This window comes from Pteropus medius, unplaced genomic scaffold (assembly GCF_902729225.1).
Source record: "Pteropus medius unplaced genomic scaffold, Ma_sr-lr_union100, whole genome shotgun sequence".
Lineage (NCBI taxonomy): Eukaryota > Metazoa > Chordata > Mammalia > Chiroptera > Pteropodidae > Pteropus > Pteropus medius.
Genome location: NW_024356333.1, coordinates 1,657,961 through 1,677,354, shown reverse-complemented (window position 1 = coordinate 1,677,354; position 19,394 = coordinate 1,657,961). Strand labels below are relative to the sequence as shown.

At 54.7% G+C, this 19,394-nt stretch overlaps 1 protein-coding gene across 1 annotated transcript; it reads right to left on the bottom strand.

The window, feature by feature from the left end:
* Positions 1-6,805: 6,805 nt before the first annotated feature.
* TMEM176B (transmembrane protein 176B) lies at positions 6,806-14,212 on the bottom strand. Its single transcript, XM_039861295.1, has 8 exons — positions 14,104-14,212; positions 11,425-11,615; positions 9,897-10,007; positions 9,493-9,549; positions 8,831-9,250; positions 8,525-8,689; positions 7,507-7,551; positions 6,806-7,147 (listed from the first exon to the last, which is right to left on the bottom strand). The coding sequence occupies exons 2-8, from the start codon at positions 11,605-11,607 to the stop codon at positions 7,055-7,057; spliced, it is 1,074 nt and encodes a 357-aa protein (XP_039717229.1). The 5' UTR covers positions 11,608-11,615; positions 14,104-14,212; the 3' UTR covers positions 6,806-7,054.
* Between the last annotated feature and the right edge of the window lie 5,182 nt (positions 14,213-19,394).

The window sequence follows — 19,394 nt, the reverse complement described above, 5'->3', positions numbered from 1 at the left end:
CCAGGCGTAGTCCTGAAGGTGACGGACATCCTCACTCTCTTGATTGTGGTGGCGGTTTCTTGGGTGCATATATACGCTGAAACTTCAAACTGTACACTTTCTGTGCACTTCGCTGCATATCGATTGTACCTCGATAAAGATAAATGAGTATAAACGGAAGTACAAACGGGCACACGCCGTTAAGACGAATTACTTGGGAATGGGAAGGAGAGTATGAAGTGAGGCTGTTAGACGGAACGACAGAAAAGTTAGAAAAGAAAAAGAGGAAAAATACTGCACTAAAAACAGAAACAAATATGAAAGGTCCACAATTTCAAGATAGGGGAAAATATCGAAAATTACTAATTCCAGTTATTGGTTGGACACAAGTGTTTACCATTTGTGCATGGTGGCTGCTGGTTTTTTTTTAAACTCTTACCCACTTTTAAGCAATTCAGTCCAGCCCCAGAATCAAGAAGGGGTCTCTTTGGATAACTTTCTAAAACCTGGGGTGCTTTCCCAAATTTTTGTGTGCTTTCTAACTTTTTGGTCCAATTTCAGCAGTTACAGCCAGCTTTGCCCCTCTGGACGACGGCTACCATTCTTGTTATTTTTACGATTTTGTCTCCGTTTCGAAGGCTATTGAATCAGTCAGGGTCCTTTCTGTTCCGGGAAAAGAAGCTCAACTCACACCAGCTGGAGCAAAAAGGAAGTTCATCGGGTCACGTAACAGAAAGCCCAGAGTCGCCTCGCATTTCAGTGGGCGCTGGATTCTCTCCCTTCCATCCTTCCCTCCCCTCCCCCCTCCTTTTCCTTGCTTTCCCTTCTCTTCTCTTCCTCCTCGCCCTCCTCTCTCCCTCCCTCACCCTCTCCCTGAGAGAGCTCCGAGCTACACCGTGTTGACAACTAGCAATCCGGGAAGAAAAAGAACTTCTTTTTCCAACCATTCCAACATAAGTCCCGAGACTGAGTCCTGTGGGAAAGCCTTGGATCGCAAGCCCACCTCTAAACACCGGGACTGGCCTTCCTGACCGGCGGGGATCACGTGCTCACCCCATGCCTGGGGCAAGAGAGGGTGAAGTTAGAGTCACTTACAGAAAGTGGGGGAGGGGCGTTTCCAGAGGAACAGCAGAGGCCTGTTCCCAGAAAGAGCTGGACACAGATGCCAAGCGGCAAACAAAGTCGTCCCCAAAAGGTGAATCAAAAACAAACGATTTTATCTGCATAGCGATGACGCGGGCGCACATCAGAGCGGTGTGGTTTTAGGACTTCTGTATGCAGAATGTGAGCGAGCAAGCGCATCCCATCTCTAAATGACATTTTAGCTTTGCAGTTTTACTTTTTTTCAGCCGACACCTTCTTTACTATGTACACCTGTCTTGTTCCACCGACAGCAGTGACTACTTCTAGCTTCTCACGGGGACCAAGAGGGTGGCTTCCTCCTTCCCACCCACCGCCCACCCCGCGCCTGCTGCCAGCTGGAGCCCATCGCTTCTCTTCTGGACCAGATCCACCGGGAGATCCCATCTCTCCTTTGCTTGGTTTTCTCCCTACTTTTGCCGGCACAAACCGCATAAACCTTCAAATAGCTATCGCCAAAAAACAAAAAAACAAACAAACAAAAAAAAAAAAACGGTGCGTGGGAGGGAAACTTTCTAAATTTCTGATGGTGTGAAAAAAAATTTTCCCACTTGCCCCTTCCCTCAATAGCTGCATGGACTGCATTAAAAAACCCCCGTCCAAAATCATTCTTTCGAAATTCTGAAGATGTCGTTCGAGTTGTCCTCCCGCTTATGCTGGGCCCAGGGCCAGTCTGATGCCTAGACCTCTGTCACCTCCCCAGGCGTTATCGTCATTTATGTTTTGGAAGCTTCTCCCTCTCCTTGGTGCTCTGACGTTTCATGGAGCTGGATCTAAGTGTACGAGAGTCTATTTTTCCCTCTTTCTCGCACTTGCCACTAAGCGGGCCGCTTCGCTCGGCAAATTCCAGTCTTTCCTTAACTCCGTGCCGCTTTCTTTTTCTTGATTTTTCCCTCCCTCATCCTCGCTCAGGGGCCCCGTCAGGGGACGTCTTGCTAGCAGAACTGTCGCCACAGGGGTCGTCCCCTCCGGCCCTTGTCCTCATATTTCATGTCTCTTTCTCTTTGTCATTCTTTTATTTTCTAGATTTTCTCTGGACATGGTTAACTTCAGGAACGATAGGTGCGATCTCTAAGTAACTCTTGTCTTCTGACTGTCCCTGTGTATGACGCGTTCTTACCGCTGACAGATGCCATGTACTACGGTCTTCGCATCCCCAACGGTGATATTTGGATGTCCTTAATTTTCCTTCTGCTTCTCCCAGAGCCTGTTTTTCTATGAGCTCAGTTAGCCTTACTCTCCTGGTGTACCTGGTCACCTCTGGCCTTTCGTTCATTCTCACAAATGAAGGAGGAGGCAGTCTGCATGGTCGGGGGTCTCCTCCCTACCAGACAGACTGATTACGGACACTTGTCTGTCAGGCAGGTGCTCTCAATCCCAAAAAAGGAGTCTTTGCTCTGCATGTCATGGCCCTACCTGACACCTCAGCTCTCCAGGGAGGATGCTCAATCGTTTTTTAGAGAAGGACACTCCACAGGCTCTGGTCTGACTGCCTTGGGTTCTCTGTGCATGCTGGGTCATTCCAGGGGTCCTGGGATGTCATCGTGCTGTCTTGCTTTATAAAAGTAAAGTGATAAAAGCCAACAGGTTTAGGGATAACGCCAAATAGGCTCTGGCTTTGAGAGGATGGAAAGGATTTGGGGAGGTCTTTCCTCAATTTTGTAAAAGTCTTTTAATAATTTAATTTAAATCACTTTCTCGATCAGGGAATACTCAAAACGTACGAATGGGTATACAATGAAAAGTCTCCCTTGTACCCCATCTCCTAGATGCTCAGGTCCCCTCCCTCGATGCCGTCAAAGTTGCAGGTTTGGGTGTCTCCTTCCAAAACTATCCTATGTGTGTATAAATAAATATACGTATGTTTACATATGTGCATTGTATATTTGCATACGTTGCAAAGAATACATACAATCTGTTACACCGCACCTATGTTTTTGGAACCCAGATTCGCTCATAAGGGAGCGGTGAGCTAGGGGAAGGGTGGCGATAGGGTGTGAAGTCACATCAGTGCACATGTGATCCTCCCCCGGCATCAGCATCGTCCATCCCACCACATAAAAGCCATCAAGCAGGTAGGCCTGGGTTCACTCCCAGAAATGGCACGCAGCTGGGGACGCTCTGAGGCCAGCACGCCGGGAACTGGGACCTGGAGTTTCCTGGACAACCGACTCAAAGGCCAGTTACTGCGTCCCAGTCCCTCAGCCTTTTAATTAGAACTCTTATCTGCAAGTAAGTGGCTTAAGCAAAAGGTGAAGAGTCCATCTGGCTTCAGGCACTGCTGAACTCAGGCCTCAAGCAATATCATCATCGGGAGTGATGTTTTTCTCACTCTCAGCTCCGACCTGCGAGGCAGGTGGCCCTCAGTGGCAGGCTCCTGGGTGGTCCTTGATGGCTGCAGGAGGACCTCTGGCGGGGGCGATCTGTTTACTCCAGTTCCAGCTTTATACCCTTAGAGGTTCAAGTTCAGTGGAAAAAGTAAGCAGAGTCTTGTCTGGTGACCCTAAGATTTACTCTGATGTGCCCGGCTTGGGCCATGTGCCCACTCCTAAAATAATCACGCTGGGTTTGGGGAAGATGATCCGCTGCTCGATCTAAGTTTGGGCCCCACGCTTTATCCCCGGAACTGAGGAGAAAGCCCCACCACGGGCACTTAGCGAGACGATGAGGGAAAAGTCGGTCCCCAAATGGAAAGCCGGGGCCATCCCTAGAAAGGGGGCAAATGAAGGCCGTGGCCACCTGCTTGTGAGACTGCAGACTGACAATGGCCCCGCTGGTCCTCCGAAAACATGTTCCCCACCCCAATGTTTTAATAAAAACATCACTGAACCTAAACCAACGTTAACTACATGAAAATTTTAAATATCTCATTTGTGGGGATAAAAATCAATCAAGAAAGAACTAAAATCCAAGACAAGAACAGATAACGAGGAGCATTCTAAAGGCGCTGTATTTTTCAGAGAGGATGAAGACATTGATTATCTTTAAAATTCGTTTAAATTTCACATGCTTTTTCAAGGGAAGTCACACACACACACACACACACACACACACACACACGAAAACAAACCCTCTGAGTTGGGGTGGGAATTTGGAGAGGAAAATAAGCCAGTAAATGCAAAGTTACAGCAGCACCCTCGCTGAAAACCAGCTAGAAACGTCTCCTTCCTACTTCCGGAGGAAATTTTTTTTTTTTTTTTTAAACGAAGTTGATACTTTTTCCTAAAACCCAGATGCAAATTTTCTGCGTGAGCACGTCTTGGGACCTCAGGCTGGGGCAAGAGCCGATGATTGACTCCCCGCCGCGGGAAAGCCCCGCCCTCTCGCCGTTTCGGGGTTCTCCCATCGGATGTACTTTTTTCCAGGGAGTTTTCCTGATTGATCCAGACGTCTGACGAGCAGAGGGGCTGGGCTATTCCCAGGTGTCTCCCAGATTAAGGGAAAAAAAAAGCACTCGCATCACCGAAAGCCACGGATCCCGGCTGAGCCCAGAAAGCGCAGGCGCCCCCAAACCTCCGCGGCTTCCTGCAGCGGGTCCTCAGGAAGGGGGAGGGCGGAGCAGAGGGAAGGGAGGGAGGGGTCACGTGCCCAACACAGACCGTGCCTTCCCCGCGGCCCCCCACCCCTCCGCGACCCCTCGCACCCCACAGACCCCACCCCCAAATCCCAGCAGCCTGCCCGGCTCCGAGAGGGCCTGCCAAGCTCTGACGCCTGCGGTGTTCCGAAGGGACAGGGCTGGGTCTGGGACCCCGAACCCGAGGCCGTTTTAATGACCAGGTTGTGGGATCTGGAACGTGGTTCTGATGGTACCGGACCCAGCATCCAACCGGGAGACGGGGCGGCGACGAAACGCAGCGGAAAGCAGTGGCGAGGAAAGAAAAATCATAGAGCCATTTCCCGTTTATACTCCATCTCTTCTGTGAATACATTACACGTGCATGTAGGTTTGGGGTGATTTACTGGACCCCGCGTGAGGGTCCAGAAGCCAGTTCCATGTGTATATACACAGCTTTGCTGCCTAGACCGAGTTGCGCGAACAGACAACTAGGCGCTGGGTTTTCTAACTAAACAAAAGCCAGGGGACGGGGTTGGGACCTCCGATGTCCTACAAATAAGAAAAGCAAAGATTCAGAGACTCGAAAGGACTTTGCGCAGGGGAGGAAAGGAGGCAGGGGAGGCTAGAATCAGGGAAATGGGGAGAGGAGGAGACCTTCCTCCCCAGAATTCTGGGGGTTTAAAAGTTGCCAGACTGACATTTAGAGGTCATTTATGCCAAAAAAAAAAAAAAGAGAAGGGGTGCCAAGTTCATCTTTATTTACCACGATGAAAAATGAAAAGAATTTCTCTCTGATCTGGCCATAAAAGGGCCGAAAGAACCAACTGGAAACACCGAAGCGCAGAAATGAGTCGCATTAATTTCTAATCTCGAAGGAAGAAAGTGGTGACGGCCTCTCCTACCCCTCACCCCGCTTACGCTCCTTATCGAGGGAATGCTTTTTTTAAAAAAAACTCCAAGGTTAACGAGTTCATAAAAAGAACTGAAACAAAGATTCAATTCAAGGGGCCTTGTTCCATGTCTGAATTCTGCCCGGCAAGCCACCCAGATGTCACCCAGATGTCACGATGGTCCATGCCCGCCCGCGGTTCTCAGCAGGCGACACAGATCACCCGTGCGGATTCTAGGGTGGAGCAGAGAGCTCGCAGTTCTGGCAAGTTCCACTCTCTCCACCGCAGTCCCTCTACCAGGGGATGGCAAACGTTTTCTGTGTCAGGCCATTCGGTCTCTGCTAAGACTGTTCAATGCCGCCCTCTCCCCTCTAAAGCGCTGGAGGCAGTATTGGGCAGCGGGTAAATGTGGGGGCGCTGAGCTCGTCTGCTTTAAGACCAATTTTGCCCACACGTTCGCTCTTTTAGTGAGCCTGTACCCTACACGACAGTACTTAGTGACCCACCAGACCCACGCATACCACATAGTCCACCGAAGCCCCTGACCACTTGCAGGGGCTCCCGGCCTTGCTCATAACGTCTGGCCTAGCAATGTGATTCCACGGCAGCTCCCCACTCCCGCTGCTGTTAGGCCTCCTAAGGAACAAAACCCACCTCGCGGAGATTTCAAAATCCCAGCGGAGGTACAAGGCGGCTTGCTAGGCTGAAATCGGGAAAAAGCCAGAATCCCTTCTTAATTCTACAGACCGGGACCTGCTTTCTCATTCTGCGAACTACTCGCATCTATATATTTATATGTGTAAAGGAAATGAAAAAAAGTAAAAAAACCAAATTGATCAGAAAGTGAAGAATAATGATGGGGTGGGGGGGGGTTGTGGAGGAAGAACCAGCACCACACGAAAGGAAGGGAAAGAGGGAAGGAGGAGGGAAGGATCCTGCTCCGTGCTTCATTCACATCGTTCTGTAAATCTTCAGGTCAAGGGCACAGACTCTAAAGACAATCTCTGTAAGCAAAAAGATTCTAGGCATACGAGAGTCATTTTCTCTTTACATTGAATGGAAGGGAATCGTAAAAAAGAGCTTTTGCCACGTGGAGTAGAGAGCAGAGCGTAATTAGATTTCGTCTTACTGGGATCTTGTTTCTCTGTCGTAAGTCAGCTCTCCTTTAATGCCACATGAATTGACACACCACAGGCCTTTTACGGCACGCCATGTGTGTAAACAAAGGGAGACCACATCCTTGACGTTTCAAATTATTTTGTGCGGTTGTTTCTGTTTAATCAGCATTGGGGGGAAGCGAGACGATACTTGTTCATTGAACTGAGGACACAGCGGGGGACAGCAGGTGAGGATGAGCTGGACGGTGGCCGAAGGAGAGGCGAGCGTGAGGGGCAGGGCAGTGAGGGGCCCTGGGAGCGTCACTCTCCTCTCCGCAGGTCCTCGCCGCTCTGGGGGGACGTGCGGGCATCCAGGTGGGGTCCTCGGCTGCTCACACCACGACGGTAGCCTTGGTCTTCTCCTTGCAGGGGGAGGGAGGCGCCGAATTCTCCCCCAGTAGCTTCTTCTCCAACTCGTCTTCAGCCTGAAAATGGCAGGGGAAAAACCAATTCTAGGAGGAAACCATTCTAATGGGAAACTCATTCTGGGGCTGGGGGATGGGGCAGAGTTGGCTTTCCTGAGCTTGAAATCTGCAGCATGGGAAGGAAAAAAAAGGAAGGAGGAAGGCACTAGGGGCAGAAGAGGGGGCCAGGATGGGAACGAAAGGGCAGTGGAGGACAGGTCCCAGACTTGAGGACAGGTGAGACCAGCTGGAAGGCAGAGCCTGGGCCCTGGGAGGTTGCCATGGAGGCAGGCCCAGCCCTGGGAGGGACCCAGGCAGGCTCCCAGGCCCCATTCCTCCCCTTCTCATGGTCCCAGCGCCTCCCTGACAGCTCAGCTCACCTGGGGCTGGAAGCTGTAAGGGCCAGGCTTGAACAGCCCTAGTGGCTAAGGACTTTGAAACACGATACAGTGTTAGGGTAGATGGGTCACAGAGAAGGAGGATGGATCTGGGAATAAGTTCTGGGACAGGTTCTGGAGCTGAAAGAGGAGGTCAGAGTCTGCCCCTCCATCCTCATACCAGCTTTATGTCATTGTCTTCCAGCGTGTTTAAAGACATCCTCTCCACCCATCGACGCTTTCACACACAATAGCATACCACGCACACTCCTTTTAAAGTGCCCTCCATTACCTCTGGCTATCAGCGAGCACACATGATGCAAGGCACTTTATGTAAACACACTGCATAGTGCACATCATCATACACTCCATAATAAAGTGACACTCACTCTCTAAAACACATACACTCCACACTCACTCACACAATAATTCCTACGATGTTTCACTACACATGTTTCACACACGCTTCAATAATTAACACATACATACTCCTCAAACTTTCTACCAATACATCCATTTACTGAACACCTCAGCACCAGCCATCACTCACACACTCACGCACACATCTTCCACACCCCTCACATACACACTCATGATAAAATACAGCACCCTCTCTCACACACATACGCTCACCACATAAACACACACTCACACACACACATTCACACGGGATCGGACTCAGTCCAGCTAATTCCCACCAGAGCAGGCTGCATTTCCCAGCTCCGTGGGCAGCCACAGCTCCCCCGTTCGCTCGTCGGCAATGTGACCTGACCACCCGCTGTGAAGAGGGGGCTCTGTTTCTCCACCCCGTGTCATCTGGGAGGACCTGCGACTGCTCTGATCGGTACTGCACTGGGGAAGCGACATCATGCTAATTACGAAGTCGCCCTTCGCTGGGCTGGCGGCTGCCATTCCTCTCTCTCGAGGTGCTGGCGGTGGGACGCTCTGTGCTGCGACCCAGTTGCCGTGTCACGAGAAGCACGAGCCACGTGGAGAAGCCACTGTAGGCTCTAGGCCTGACCGTCCCAGCTGGGTTCCCAGCCGAGAGCCGCCGGCAACCGCCAGCCGTGTCGTCTTGGATATATCCGGCCCAGTCCAGCCCTCGGAAGACTTCGCCCCACGACTGACACCTGACTGCAGCTTCGTGAGACAGCGAGTGACGATCGCCCGTCTGAGCCCAACCGGCCTACGGAATGGAAGGAGTGATACGAGACTGTCGGTTTAAGCGGCACACGTGAGAGCGGTGTGCTCCGCACCCTCGCCCCGGTACAGACGGGCGGTGGCCCGTGACACCTGCTCTCACACGTCCCCTCTGTGCCCCTCTCTACTGGGCTTCGGAGAATCTTCCTCCCGCGAGGGGCTCGGAATGTCTCCAGCTTAAGTTAAAACCTCCGGAACCGAAGACCTGGGATGAGGTGCAAACGGCCTCTGCCCCGGGCCCCCAGGGCCCATCCCGTCGGGGCTGCGGGCGGTGACGGCCCCGGGGCCACGGCGTCTGCGTCCTCACCGTCAGCATTTCCATGTACTCCCTGCACTCGGTCTCCAGCCACTTCGAGTCTCCATAATCGCTGCGTTGCCGCCATCCGTGCGTCCAGCCGTACTCAGAGGTCGTGGCAGGGGCTGAGCGATCGCACACGAGGCCGATGTCGATGAAGTCATACCGCCACCCTATGTCATTCCCACAGAAGACGAGGGCAGCCACGGCCGTGGCAATGCCAGCCAGGGTGAGCAGGCCTGACACCCAGCCCTAGGAGAGAGGGGTTCGGGATACAGACTCCCTCTGCGGATGGCAGAGCCGTGGGGTCCTGGCTTCAAACCTGTCTCCTCTTCCCCAGCTTCCTGGCCCAGGAGACACTCCCCCGCACCCCTTCAGGAAAGAGCTCGAGATACAGGGACCCCCGAGGGGAGAAGACAGAAGGGGGAACAGGAAACCTGTGACCCGGGAGGGGACAGAGGACAAGGTGGGGACAGCGGATGCCCCAGACTCACTGAAAGGGTGCCTCGGCGCTTCTCATGGGCGACGGCCCCAGCTCCTGCTGCGATAGCCTGAGAAGAGAAGGTACCAGAAGGCCTCCCATACACTCTCCTGAGATGACCTCCATCACCCTTCCCCCAACAGTTCTCCGAAGAGCCCACTGGAGGCACAATGCTGAGGTCAGGCAAGGAGACCTAGCATATGGATGAGACCCTGTATCGCAGGCCCCCTTCCCAATCTGGACGCGGTGACTGACAGGGTTTGGGGCTTGTCCTCGAAGGCCCGAAGGCAGAGGGCATTCGGACGCCGGGTCTCTGGTCTCTTCCCCAGATCCCTGACCCGGACCCAAAGGAACTCATTCGCTCCTGGCCCATAACCACTTGCCTCCCGCCGAGCTCACGGCGCCTCCCTTACTCACCACGGACCCCACCCAGAAGGCACAGCCCATGCCACGCAGCTCGGTCCAGGGCCCGAAGTACAGGAACACCCCAAGGGCACAGCTCACAGCACCCAGCAATATCTGCGTCACCTGCAGACAGGGCGAAAAGTCAGACCCCTTCCCAGGAGCCCACAGGCCCAGGAGTAGCCGCCCCGCCCCCAGCCAGGGGCCTCTCCCTTTCCTCTCTGCCTTGACCTCTCTGCCACTCTGATTCTGGAAGGTTCTGTCTCTTTAACGTCTCTGAAGCCGCATGTCTTGTTCTCCCCGATCCCACTGACATGCCAGGCTTTTATCTGGCATTGCTTTCTCCCGAACAGCGCACTCCGTCACCCCGGCTGACGGTTCCCTTTGGGAATTTCATCTTCCTGTGCAGGGTGGGCCGCGAAGACCCCCGGCAAGAGAGGAGTGTGGCTGGCTGACGGCCCCCAGGGATTGGCTTCTTCAAGGAGTTAGCTGTGCACCCCAACAAACATGGTGCACAGCTACCCCCGACTCGGTGCCCGCTCTCCGGAGAATCCACCTCTCACAGCATCTGGGACGCCACCACCTGCATGCCCTTGCAGCGTCTCAGATTCGTCACATTCAAGTCCCACGCCCCATCCATACTTCTGGCCTCCGTCTCTTCCGCCTTCCAGGGCTCCATCACCCGGCCGCCCACACGCCAAGCCTCGGCATGTCCTCGGACTCCTCCCCTACCTCGTACCCCAAGCCTATTCCCTCCTCGGTCATGGGGAACACCCCCCACACACAGGATCTGGATCTTCATCATTTCCTCTGGGACCACAGAGGTGCAGACCCTCCGTACTTCTCACCTGGACAGCTCCTGGCTGAGAGGCAGCCTGAAGCCCAGGTTCCTGCTCATCGTCCTGATTCAGGACAGATGCGTCATCCTGTCACTCGGGGCTCTCAGCAACGTGGCCCTGGTCTGCGTTTCTCAGTCCAACCAGCCACGAGTCACATCCTCTTGACCCTGCCAGAACCTGCCTTGCACACGCTGGCTTCTCTGGTCCTGCCACTCTCTTCACCTGCAGTTCCTTGTCTTCCCCTGTGGGTCTAGACCCACCTTTTCTCCATCCAAGATGTCACCTCCCACGGGATGCTGTCCCGCCTCCCAAGGACGTCACCTGATCTACCTTTAGTTCTAGACAGTTGCCTGGTCCCTTCTGGAAGATGCTGAGCACCGTCTGGGGACAGTCCAGGGATGCTTTCTGAAGTGTTCTCGCAGCGCCTACCCCATGGCCTCATCTGCTGGCCCTCAGTCTACAGGAGTTTGATGAAACCAAATTAATCGCCTCCAGGATCTCCCACCCAGCCCCGCCTCTGGCTGGGAAGGGACTCACTGCATCACAGAAGAGGTCCATCACTCCTTCCCACGCAACTCTGTGGGGAAACTTCCAAAACCTTCCATTCCCAAACGAGACGGGATAGAAATACTGAGCTCTCGCGAGGACTCAACCGTGAGTCCTCCGTGTCCCCTCGCTCAGCCGCCTCTCCAGCCCACGCTTACCCCTAGTGCCAGCCGTCCGTAGGGCATGCTGGCCTTGGGGGGCCCTGCATTCCGAAGGCCAGCACAGAGCCCCTTCAGCTGTGCCAGAGCTGACTCCTGGTGGATGTGGATGTAGACGTGGGTGGCCGGGGACTGTGCAGAGGCCATGTCGACTCCCTTCACGGTCACCGTGCTTTGGGTCATCTTGCTCACTGGGGAGAAGATGTACAGGAGTGAGGTCTGGAAGTCAGTAAAGCCACAAGGAATATAGGAAAAAAAACAGTCTCCTTGTCAAGATCCCAAGGGTTCTCCTGATGTAGGTGTCAAAGTCACCGAGACCCTGACCGCGGATGCAAACCCCAATCGCCTCTGGTCTAATCGCCAAAATGGTCTGATACGGTTTGTCTGAGTCTCAGGTTGGACCCCCCAAAAAAGGAATCTGAATTATTACCTTCAGCGACTTCACATACAGAGTTGATCCCTGAACAGCACGGGTTTGAACCGTGCGCGTCCACCTACATGCCGATTTTTTTCAATAAACGCCGTAAGCATAATCTCTCTTCCTTAAGTTTTCCTTAATAATAGTTTCTCTTCTCTAGCTTACTATATGGTAAGAATTCGGCCTATAATACACATAACGTACAAAATCTGTGTTAACCAATTGCCTGCGTCATCGGCAAGGCCTCCGGTCGACAGTAGGCTCTTAGTAGTTAAGTTCTGGGGGAGTCAAAAGTTACGTGTGGGTTTTTGACCGCCATCGATCCCCACTGTTCAAGGGCCACCTGTGTATTTGCACATAATCGTTTCCGATGGTTAAAACTTTCAAAAGATGTGAAAATGGACACCTTTAAAACACTCCCACCTTCCTCTCCCAGCCCCCTCATTGCTTTCTAGAAAGAAGCTAATGTTATCAGTGTCGCATATATCCTACAAGCTAACCCCATGCAGGAGCGAGGTTGGAGAGTGTCCACTGCCCCGTGCCCATGGCCAGCCGAGGGTGTCAGTAAACTTTCGCATTTTTTTCAAATGTGTATCGGGAAAAACACATTCCACTGTAGATTCTAATCGATTTTATGCAATAAAATGCCCCCCCCTTAAAGGTATAACTCAACGATTTTGACACATTTGTACATTTGTGCAACCACAACTACGATCAAGATATAGAACATTTCTACGTTGCAAAAAAGTTCCCAAATGTCCCCTCCCGAGGAAACCCCCGCTCCTGGCCACAGGCGACCACAGATCTGCTTCCTGTGACGATTTCGGTATAGTTTCCATCCATAGTTCTATGATGAGCGAGGCTGGTCTCTTTTCATGTGTGTGCGAGCCATTTGTTTCTTCTTTTGTGAGTGCTCCACGCATATCTGGCCTCCTCCTCGATTCATTTTGTTTCGTTTGGGTCTTAATAGTTCTTCGTGTCTTCAAAAAAATTACCGTCTGTGACATGAGTTCCAAATCTTTCTTTCCAATCCCTGATTTCTTTTTTGATTTCACTTGTATCATTATGCAATCAAAATTTTCCATCTTTTGAAAAATAAACTCTGGGTTTTATATCATACTTAAAAACGACTTTCCTATTTCACGATTATAAAATAATTCTGTGCTTTCTCCTAAGGGGTTTTAGGCTCTCGAGTTTTCACATCTAAGTGCTGATCCATACGAAGTTTAGCATTCAGTTGAGCTGTTTCATGACACGCCCCTCCCATGTTATTTTTTTTTTCCTCGTGGCCTTTTTTGCTAGATTACTTCTCCATATGCACATGAGAATCAACTTGCCTAATTCCAAAAGAAATCCTCTACAGGTCACTCTCATGGGCATCGTCCTTGAGTATCACTGTTATTCAATCATAATATCATTACTAACAGTTCTACTGACAGCAGCAGTAACAGTAACTCTAAAAGTCTTCTCATTTGTATTCTATGTACTTTTGAGAACAATTCCACTCTTTCGCTTACCTGGCCTCCCTTACGGTGTAAAGGACAGACAGGTGCTTAACAATTCTGCAGACGCACGAGGAGGCTCAGACTTGTTCGCCCACACGCGCGAGGAAGTCCAGCCCAGATTCCGGCCGCATCTCCCCTTGGGGCCCAAGAGCAGCATGTGTTGCAGCCCTGAGTGTGCCTTGGGCTCCAGCTTTCTCTGAGGCCCGTGGGGATCACACCCTACTCCAGCTCCCACATCAGTCCAGCCCCCTGCTCTTCCTCTGAGTCGGGCCAGCCCTGGGAAGTTTCCTCCACCCCGACGCCGGGCTGTGGGGCTCTCCCCTGCTGTCCTGGACTCGCTTCTCTGCCCCGTCCCTCTCACTGCCCCTGGGGCTGGGCTGACAGGACCATGTGTCCCCTCTCCATTCTGGACCCTCCGCCTTCAGGCCTCACTCTCAAAGGACCGCTCATCACCGAACCACCTGAGCCTCAGCCCCTGCACCTGTAAAAAAGGCGCGAGGCACCGGCGAGGGAGAGGGACAGCCAGGCCGACATGGCCAGGTGCATGTCCCTCTTCCCTCCCCAGCCGTTTCTCTAGGGTCACATTGTCTAACTGGCACGTCCCTCCCTCCCCAGAAAGTCCTATGGGAACCAGGAATGGGGGGAGCATGGCATCATGTGAGACCGGAGGGGGACTTTGGGGACTGGTCTGGGGGAGAAAGAGGGAGGTCGATGGGTCCTGCAGTGAGGCTGCCGGGCTGTGAGGGCTCTGCTCACCTGCTGTCTCCTGGGAGCTCTCGCGGACAGCGACAGGCAGAGGCAGAGGCAGAGGCAGGACCTGGAGCTGAGGACCTGCTGGTGGGTGTGGGGGAGACGAGCAGAAGGAGGAAGGGGTGGGAGGGAGGATCTGACCTGCAGTTCACAAATCTCCTAGAAATAGCTGGAAGGGAAGGGGCCTTCTGAGGTCTTTTGGTCTTGGGTCGATGACCGCTGATCAGAGAAGCGGAGCCACATACACACCTGGGCTACACATTACATACACTGGCCATGCACACACACTCACATGCACACATTCATCCAATTGAGAACGGCACACTACCATTGTGTGGGGTGCACCCACCAGTGGCACAGGCAGATCCTCGCCCCTGCTCACCCCGCCCCCGGCGCGCAGAGCCCGGTGATCCGCGGGCGGGTGGCGGAGAAGCCCCAGAGGGGCCCCTTGGTCCAGCTGGATGCTGAGAAGTTGCATGCTGCAGCCCGCCACCCCCTTCCTGGCGCTCTTCCAACTTTCTCTTCCTTCTGCCTGGTTCTTGGCTCCAGCTCAGCTCCTCCCAGCAGCCCCTTTCCCAGAGACCCTTCTCCCGGGGAGGGGGCACTGACCAGGCAGCGCAGGGCTGAGCGACCGCCAGGGCAGAGGCGTGTCCCCGGGTCCAGCTGGGAAGCAGCTGCTGCGGCTGCGGCAGCGACAGCGCAGCGGGACAGGTTCTGACCGGTCACCTGAGGGCCCTGGAGGGAAAGAGGCCGCAGGAAGAGCCTCAGTGGGGCCACAATGGTGCCAGCCGGCTGGAAGCTGAGGATGGACAGGGGGGCGATGCAGGCATGGCTTGGTCCAGAGCCTGAGTCCGTGGGAGGAGGATGACAGGAAGTCCCAAGGGCTCTGCAGAGGCGGGCGCCCTGACACGACACCCCTTGCCCCTCGAGAGGGCCAGAGATGCTGCTCTGTGGCCCGGGGCCTCTGCCAGTCCTCAGCTCCAATGAAATCTGTGAAAACCTGCCAACTTTTCCTCCAGACGGATGCCCATGGGCCTGGGCACAGCGGACGGTAGTGAGGGGTCTCTGGGACCCCCCCAGCCCGCCCACATTGACGTGCACATCCACCTGGAGTCTGCTCTGGCCCAGCTCCTGCTGACTAGGCACTCCCTGCTGTGGCTCCCTGTCCCCGGTGCCACCTCCCAGACTCGGGGCAGCAGATGGCAGTGGCCTCCTGGGTGAGTAGGGCCACCAGAGTGGTACCCAGGCTTCCATACCAGGAGAGGAGCGACACCCTCTCCTGCTGCCAATGGTCTCAGCCAGCCGCACCCTGAGGAGGATGCAGAGTCAGCCGTCTCCTCTTCCTGGGCACCCAGTCGTCCTGTGACCTGCCTTCTTCCTCACTCACTGGCCTTCCCCATGCAAAGCTGTCAGTAGGGCAGACCATGGGCTAAGGAGGTGAGCGCGGGAAGTCGCAGCAGATGGCGTCCTGAGTCCATCCCCTCCCCTCCGCCAGAGCCAGCATGGCTGGGTCCCCCTCCTTTCCCTCTCTCTCTCCTCCCCACATCTCTCTTTCCCTCTTTCTCCTTTATGAGGTTCTAACAGTTCATATCTGGCATAAAAGCCACCCCGAGATGTGGGGGCAGAGGGTCCCCCCCGGGCAGGGACCTGGGAGCCGGGTTCTCAGACTCTTGGCCTTGCGGGTGCAGATGGCGCTGGGGCTGCTGGGAGCACTCGCCTACGCCCTGTCCTCCGACTCCCTCCACATCTGCGTGTCCTGGGGGCTCCCAACTGGACAGGGGTTGTGGCGAGCGGGGTGGGCGGACGGTGGACAGGATGGAGAAGGGGCAAGTGGGCCTCCTGTCGGAGGGGACAACCACACCATCAACAAGGGACTGTAGGACGTTAGTGACCAAAAGGCCCTAAGTTATCTAGGCCGATCCCCTACTTCCATAGCTGAGAAATGGCCGAGCGGAAGGCAGTGTCTGTCAGCTCTCCCGTTTCCTGCCCAGGGCGTCTCCCACCAGGCCAGCCATCTCTCCCATCTTTAACGGCAGCTGAGGGTCGAGGACCCGGCCACCTCCAGACGTTTGCACGGAGATGAGGGAGGCCGAACGCGCTGCCGAGTGTTGACTCGACAAGGAAGGGTCGCCTCTTAGTCGTTTCCCGCTGCCCTCTGCACACAGTGGGGGGCCGATGGGTGTCACTGTCAGCTGATAGGTGTGTGCAGCCCGCAAAGGGAGCTTGCTGGGCAGGTCCTGGGGACCGAAAGCCCATTGGCCTCACTCACCGGATAACAGGAAACACTCGCATTTATTGAGAGGCCAAAGGAATCGTCCGCACCCACCCACTGGCAAAAACACTCAGATCAGTTGCAGGACAGCCAGACAGGACTCGGATGCATCCGGCCACCAGGACGTGCCAGCCCTCGGGCTCCGGGAGCCCAGGGGCAGAGGCCTGCGGGCCCAGTGCCCGCCTGAGGCAGCTGGGAGATCTGTCCCGAACGGTAGGGTCTCCACAACCTACACCTTCACCCTGCCCTTCTGGAATTTTCATAAAGCTCCTGGTGTGGCTTTGAAAGGAAGGTTTTGGAGACGGGAGAGAGGGCTCAACCTGGCTTGGCCGCAGCACTTTTCGATGTCACTAAAACAGAGGGTCCTGCGGCCTCGGGAGTCCGATCCAGGCCTCGACATCCTCCCTGTTACCTTACCACGGACAACAAAGCTCAGCTCAAAACAGCCGAGCTACGGGGTATCCCGCGGGAGGACCAGCCGGGAGCTGGGCGGCCAAACCTGCGAGGGTCGCCGAGGGAAACGCAGGAGGGGCTTGCGCTTCCTGAGCCAGCTCTGTTCCTGGTTCGGTCTCTCCCCAGGAGTGCTGGCTGGAGTCGCTGCCTTCATTCGTGACCAAGGGGGTGGCATCTGCTGGGTGAGTTCGGGGAAGGGCAGGGGTGGACTGCAGGCCCTGAAGCCGGAGGCCGGTCCAGGACTCTCTCCACTGCAGGCCTGCTCCACTGGCGTGCACGCTTTCTGCCTGGGGCCGGGATGCAGGAGAGACTGAGTCATCCAGGTCGCTCTGTCCCCTGTCCTCCCCAGGCCCTGCTGAAGGCCCTGCTCACCCTGGCAGCTTTCTTCACAGCCACTGCGGCCATCAGCATCGGGGCTTATCATTTCCAGAGCTATTACTTCACGGAGAACTTCTGAGATAGCACCCCATCCTGAGGGCCCAGGGAGCCCCACAGCACCCCGCGTCCAGAAGAACTCAGCAGGCTGCACCTGTGCCTCTTGAAAATAGACATGCTGACGGTGGGTGGGCCAGGGAGGGGGTGGCGGCAAGTGGCAGGCAGGCAGAACGAAGGGGATGGGCACCAGGGAGACGGTCCTCTGTTCCGCACCGAGCTAGACAACCGTCACCACAGATGGTGGCACTGAACAAGCAGAAGCAGAAACCGTGTTACAGACCAGTGGGAAGTAACGGTAAACACTGAAGCATCGATAAGCAGAGCCACAGGGCGAGTGTGCGCAGCGCGGCATAGGGGCTGCCGCACGCTCTCCCCGGACCTTCTCGAGCCGCGGGGTGGCCAGCAGCCCCACGTCATCGCCCGAGCCTGTCGCCATTCAGACGAGGATACTGAGGCCGGATGGGAAGGGTTTCTGGGGGTTCTGTGCAGTGAGGAGGCTGGGGACAGAGCACAGACAGCCACGTCACTCCGGTGCTTACGGCTTTGCTCCTCTCCCCGGGCCATGACGCTGAGTGTCTGGGTTCCGCTGTTTCTGACATCTCTGGTCCCCCTGTGTCTGTACTATTGGAAAAGCCTCTGACCGACCCATGGAGGTGAGCCCGTGTGTTCGGGGTGGCAAGCTGAGGGCAGGCTGTCAGAGGAGGCAGGAAGGGACAGTGGATGGTTTGCAGAAGAGGGCCCATGACAGTCAGTCCCAAAGGGCACGTTCTTGTTTTTCTACTCCAAGGTGGTGCAGCCCAGAGAGCCCTTGTCCTTGACCCCACGGCCCCAGGCCGAAGACCCCAAGAAGCCAGGGAAGCCCACACTGTGGTGGGACCTGGGGGCTCTGCACCAGGATCCATGAGGCTGGTCTTGGATCTGGTGACTCCAGAACTCAGCTGCCCCGCAGGAGAGAATCTGTGCTTTCTCTCCCCCCGCTGGCTGCCCCGCCTCCTCCTCCCTTAGAAAAGAGGCCAAAACAAACCGCTGGGAGTGAGCTCGAGCTCCTCTCCCCATGCCTCTCCCGGGGTGCGGGGTGCTCACGCCTGCAGCTCCTCCTGGACTGGGTCACGGCCCCTCCTGAGAGAGACGGTGACAAACAATTCTGCTTCCAGCTTCTCACTTAGTCCTTCCACAGCAGACCCACAGGCTGCTCCCACCCCCAGCCTCCCCTCTCTGGGTCCGGACGCGCCGAAAACAGACTCTTAGAGGCTGGTCCTGGGACGGCAGGTCCGCCGGCCCGGAGCGAAGGATGAGGGAAGCTGCATTTCGGCCTCACTCCTGACAATTCAGATGGAAAAGGCAAAGGCTTGACACTTGGAGAATTGGATTTAAAAAAAAAATTTTTTTTTTTTTTGACGTGTGGAACTATCAAGAAGATGACATCACACCAAGATGCGATCGCGTCGGGAAAAATAAATTTTTTTTCTAAAGCTAGGCCATCCAACAACACGATGCCACATAAACCCCGGAATAATTGTCCCATGGAAAAAAATACCAAAAACCGCTGGATAAAATGTGAATCGTGGATGTTTAAATTCATGGCTAACCCGAACAGGCCCTAGCAGAAGCAGGAACATGAGTTCAGAGAGCTCGGTCTTGAAACCAGCGTCAGCTGCTTCAGTCTCGAGCACCCACACTCAGGGCTCCAGCAGGAGGACCCACAGGAGCCACCACACGGCCATACTCGGGGGCAAGTTTTATTATAGCAAAAGGATACGCAGCACTGCCCATGAGAAATGAGACGCCAGGTGGACACTGGAATGGTCCAGGCGCAGGCTTCCTATATTCTCCCACCGATGAGGTGTCACTTGGTGACACGTGGGCAGTGTTTCTGCCCGGAGAAGCCCTGTTTAAGTCTCAGAGCCCAGGGTCCTTATTGCGGGTCGGTCACACAGGCACCCTCTCTGCCTGCACGACTCCTGCAGTCAAGATTCCCAGGAGAAAAGCAGGCGTCCACCTGAAGTCATGGCATTTGCGCAAATAGTCTGGGCAAGTTGAGTCAGTGGAGGTCAGAGCTCTAGGCGCACAAACAACCTCGTCAACGTAGGAATGTTCCAGAAGCGAAAGAATTCAAGAGGATGAAGGCCAGCCCGGC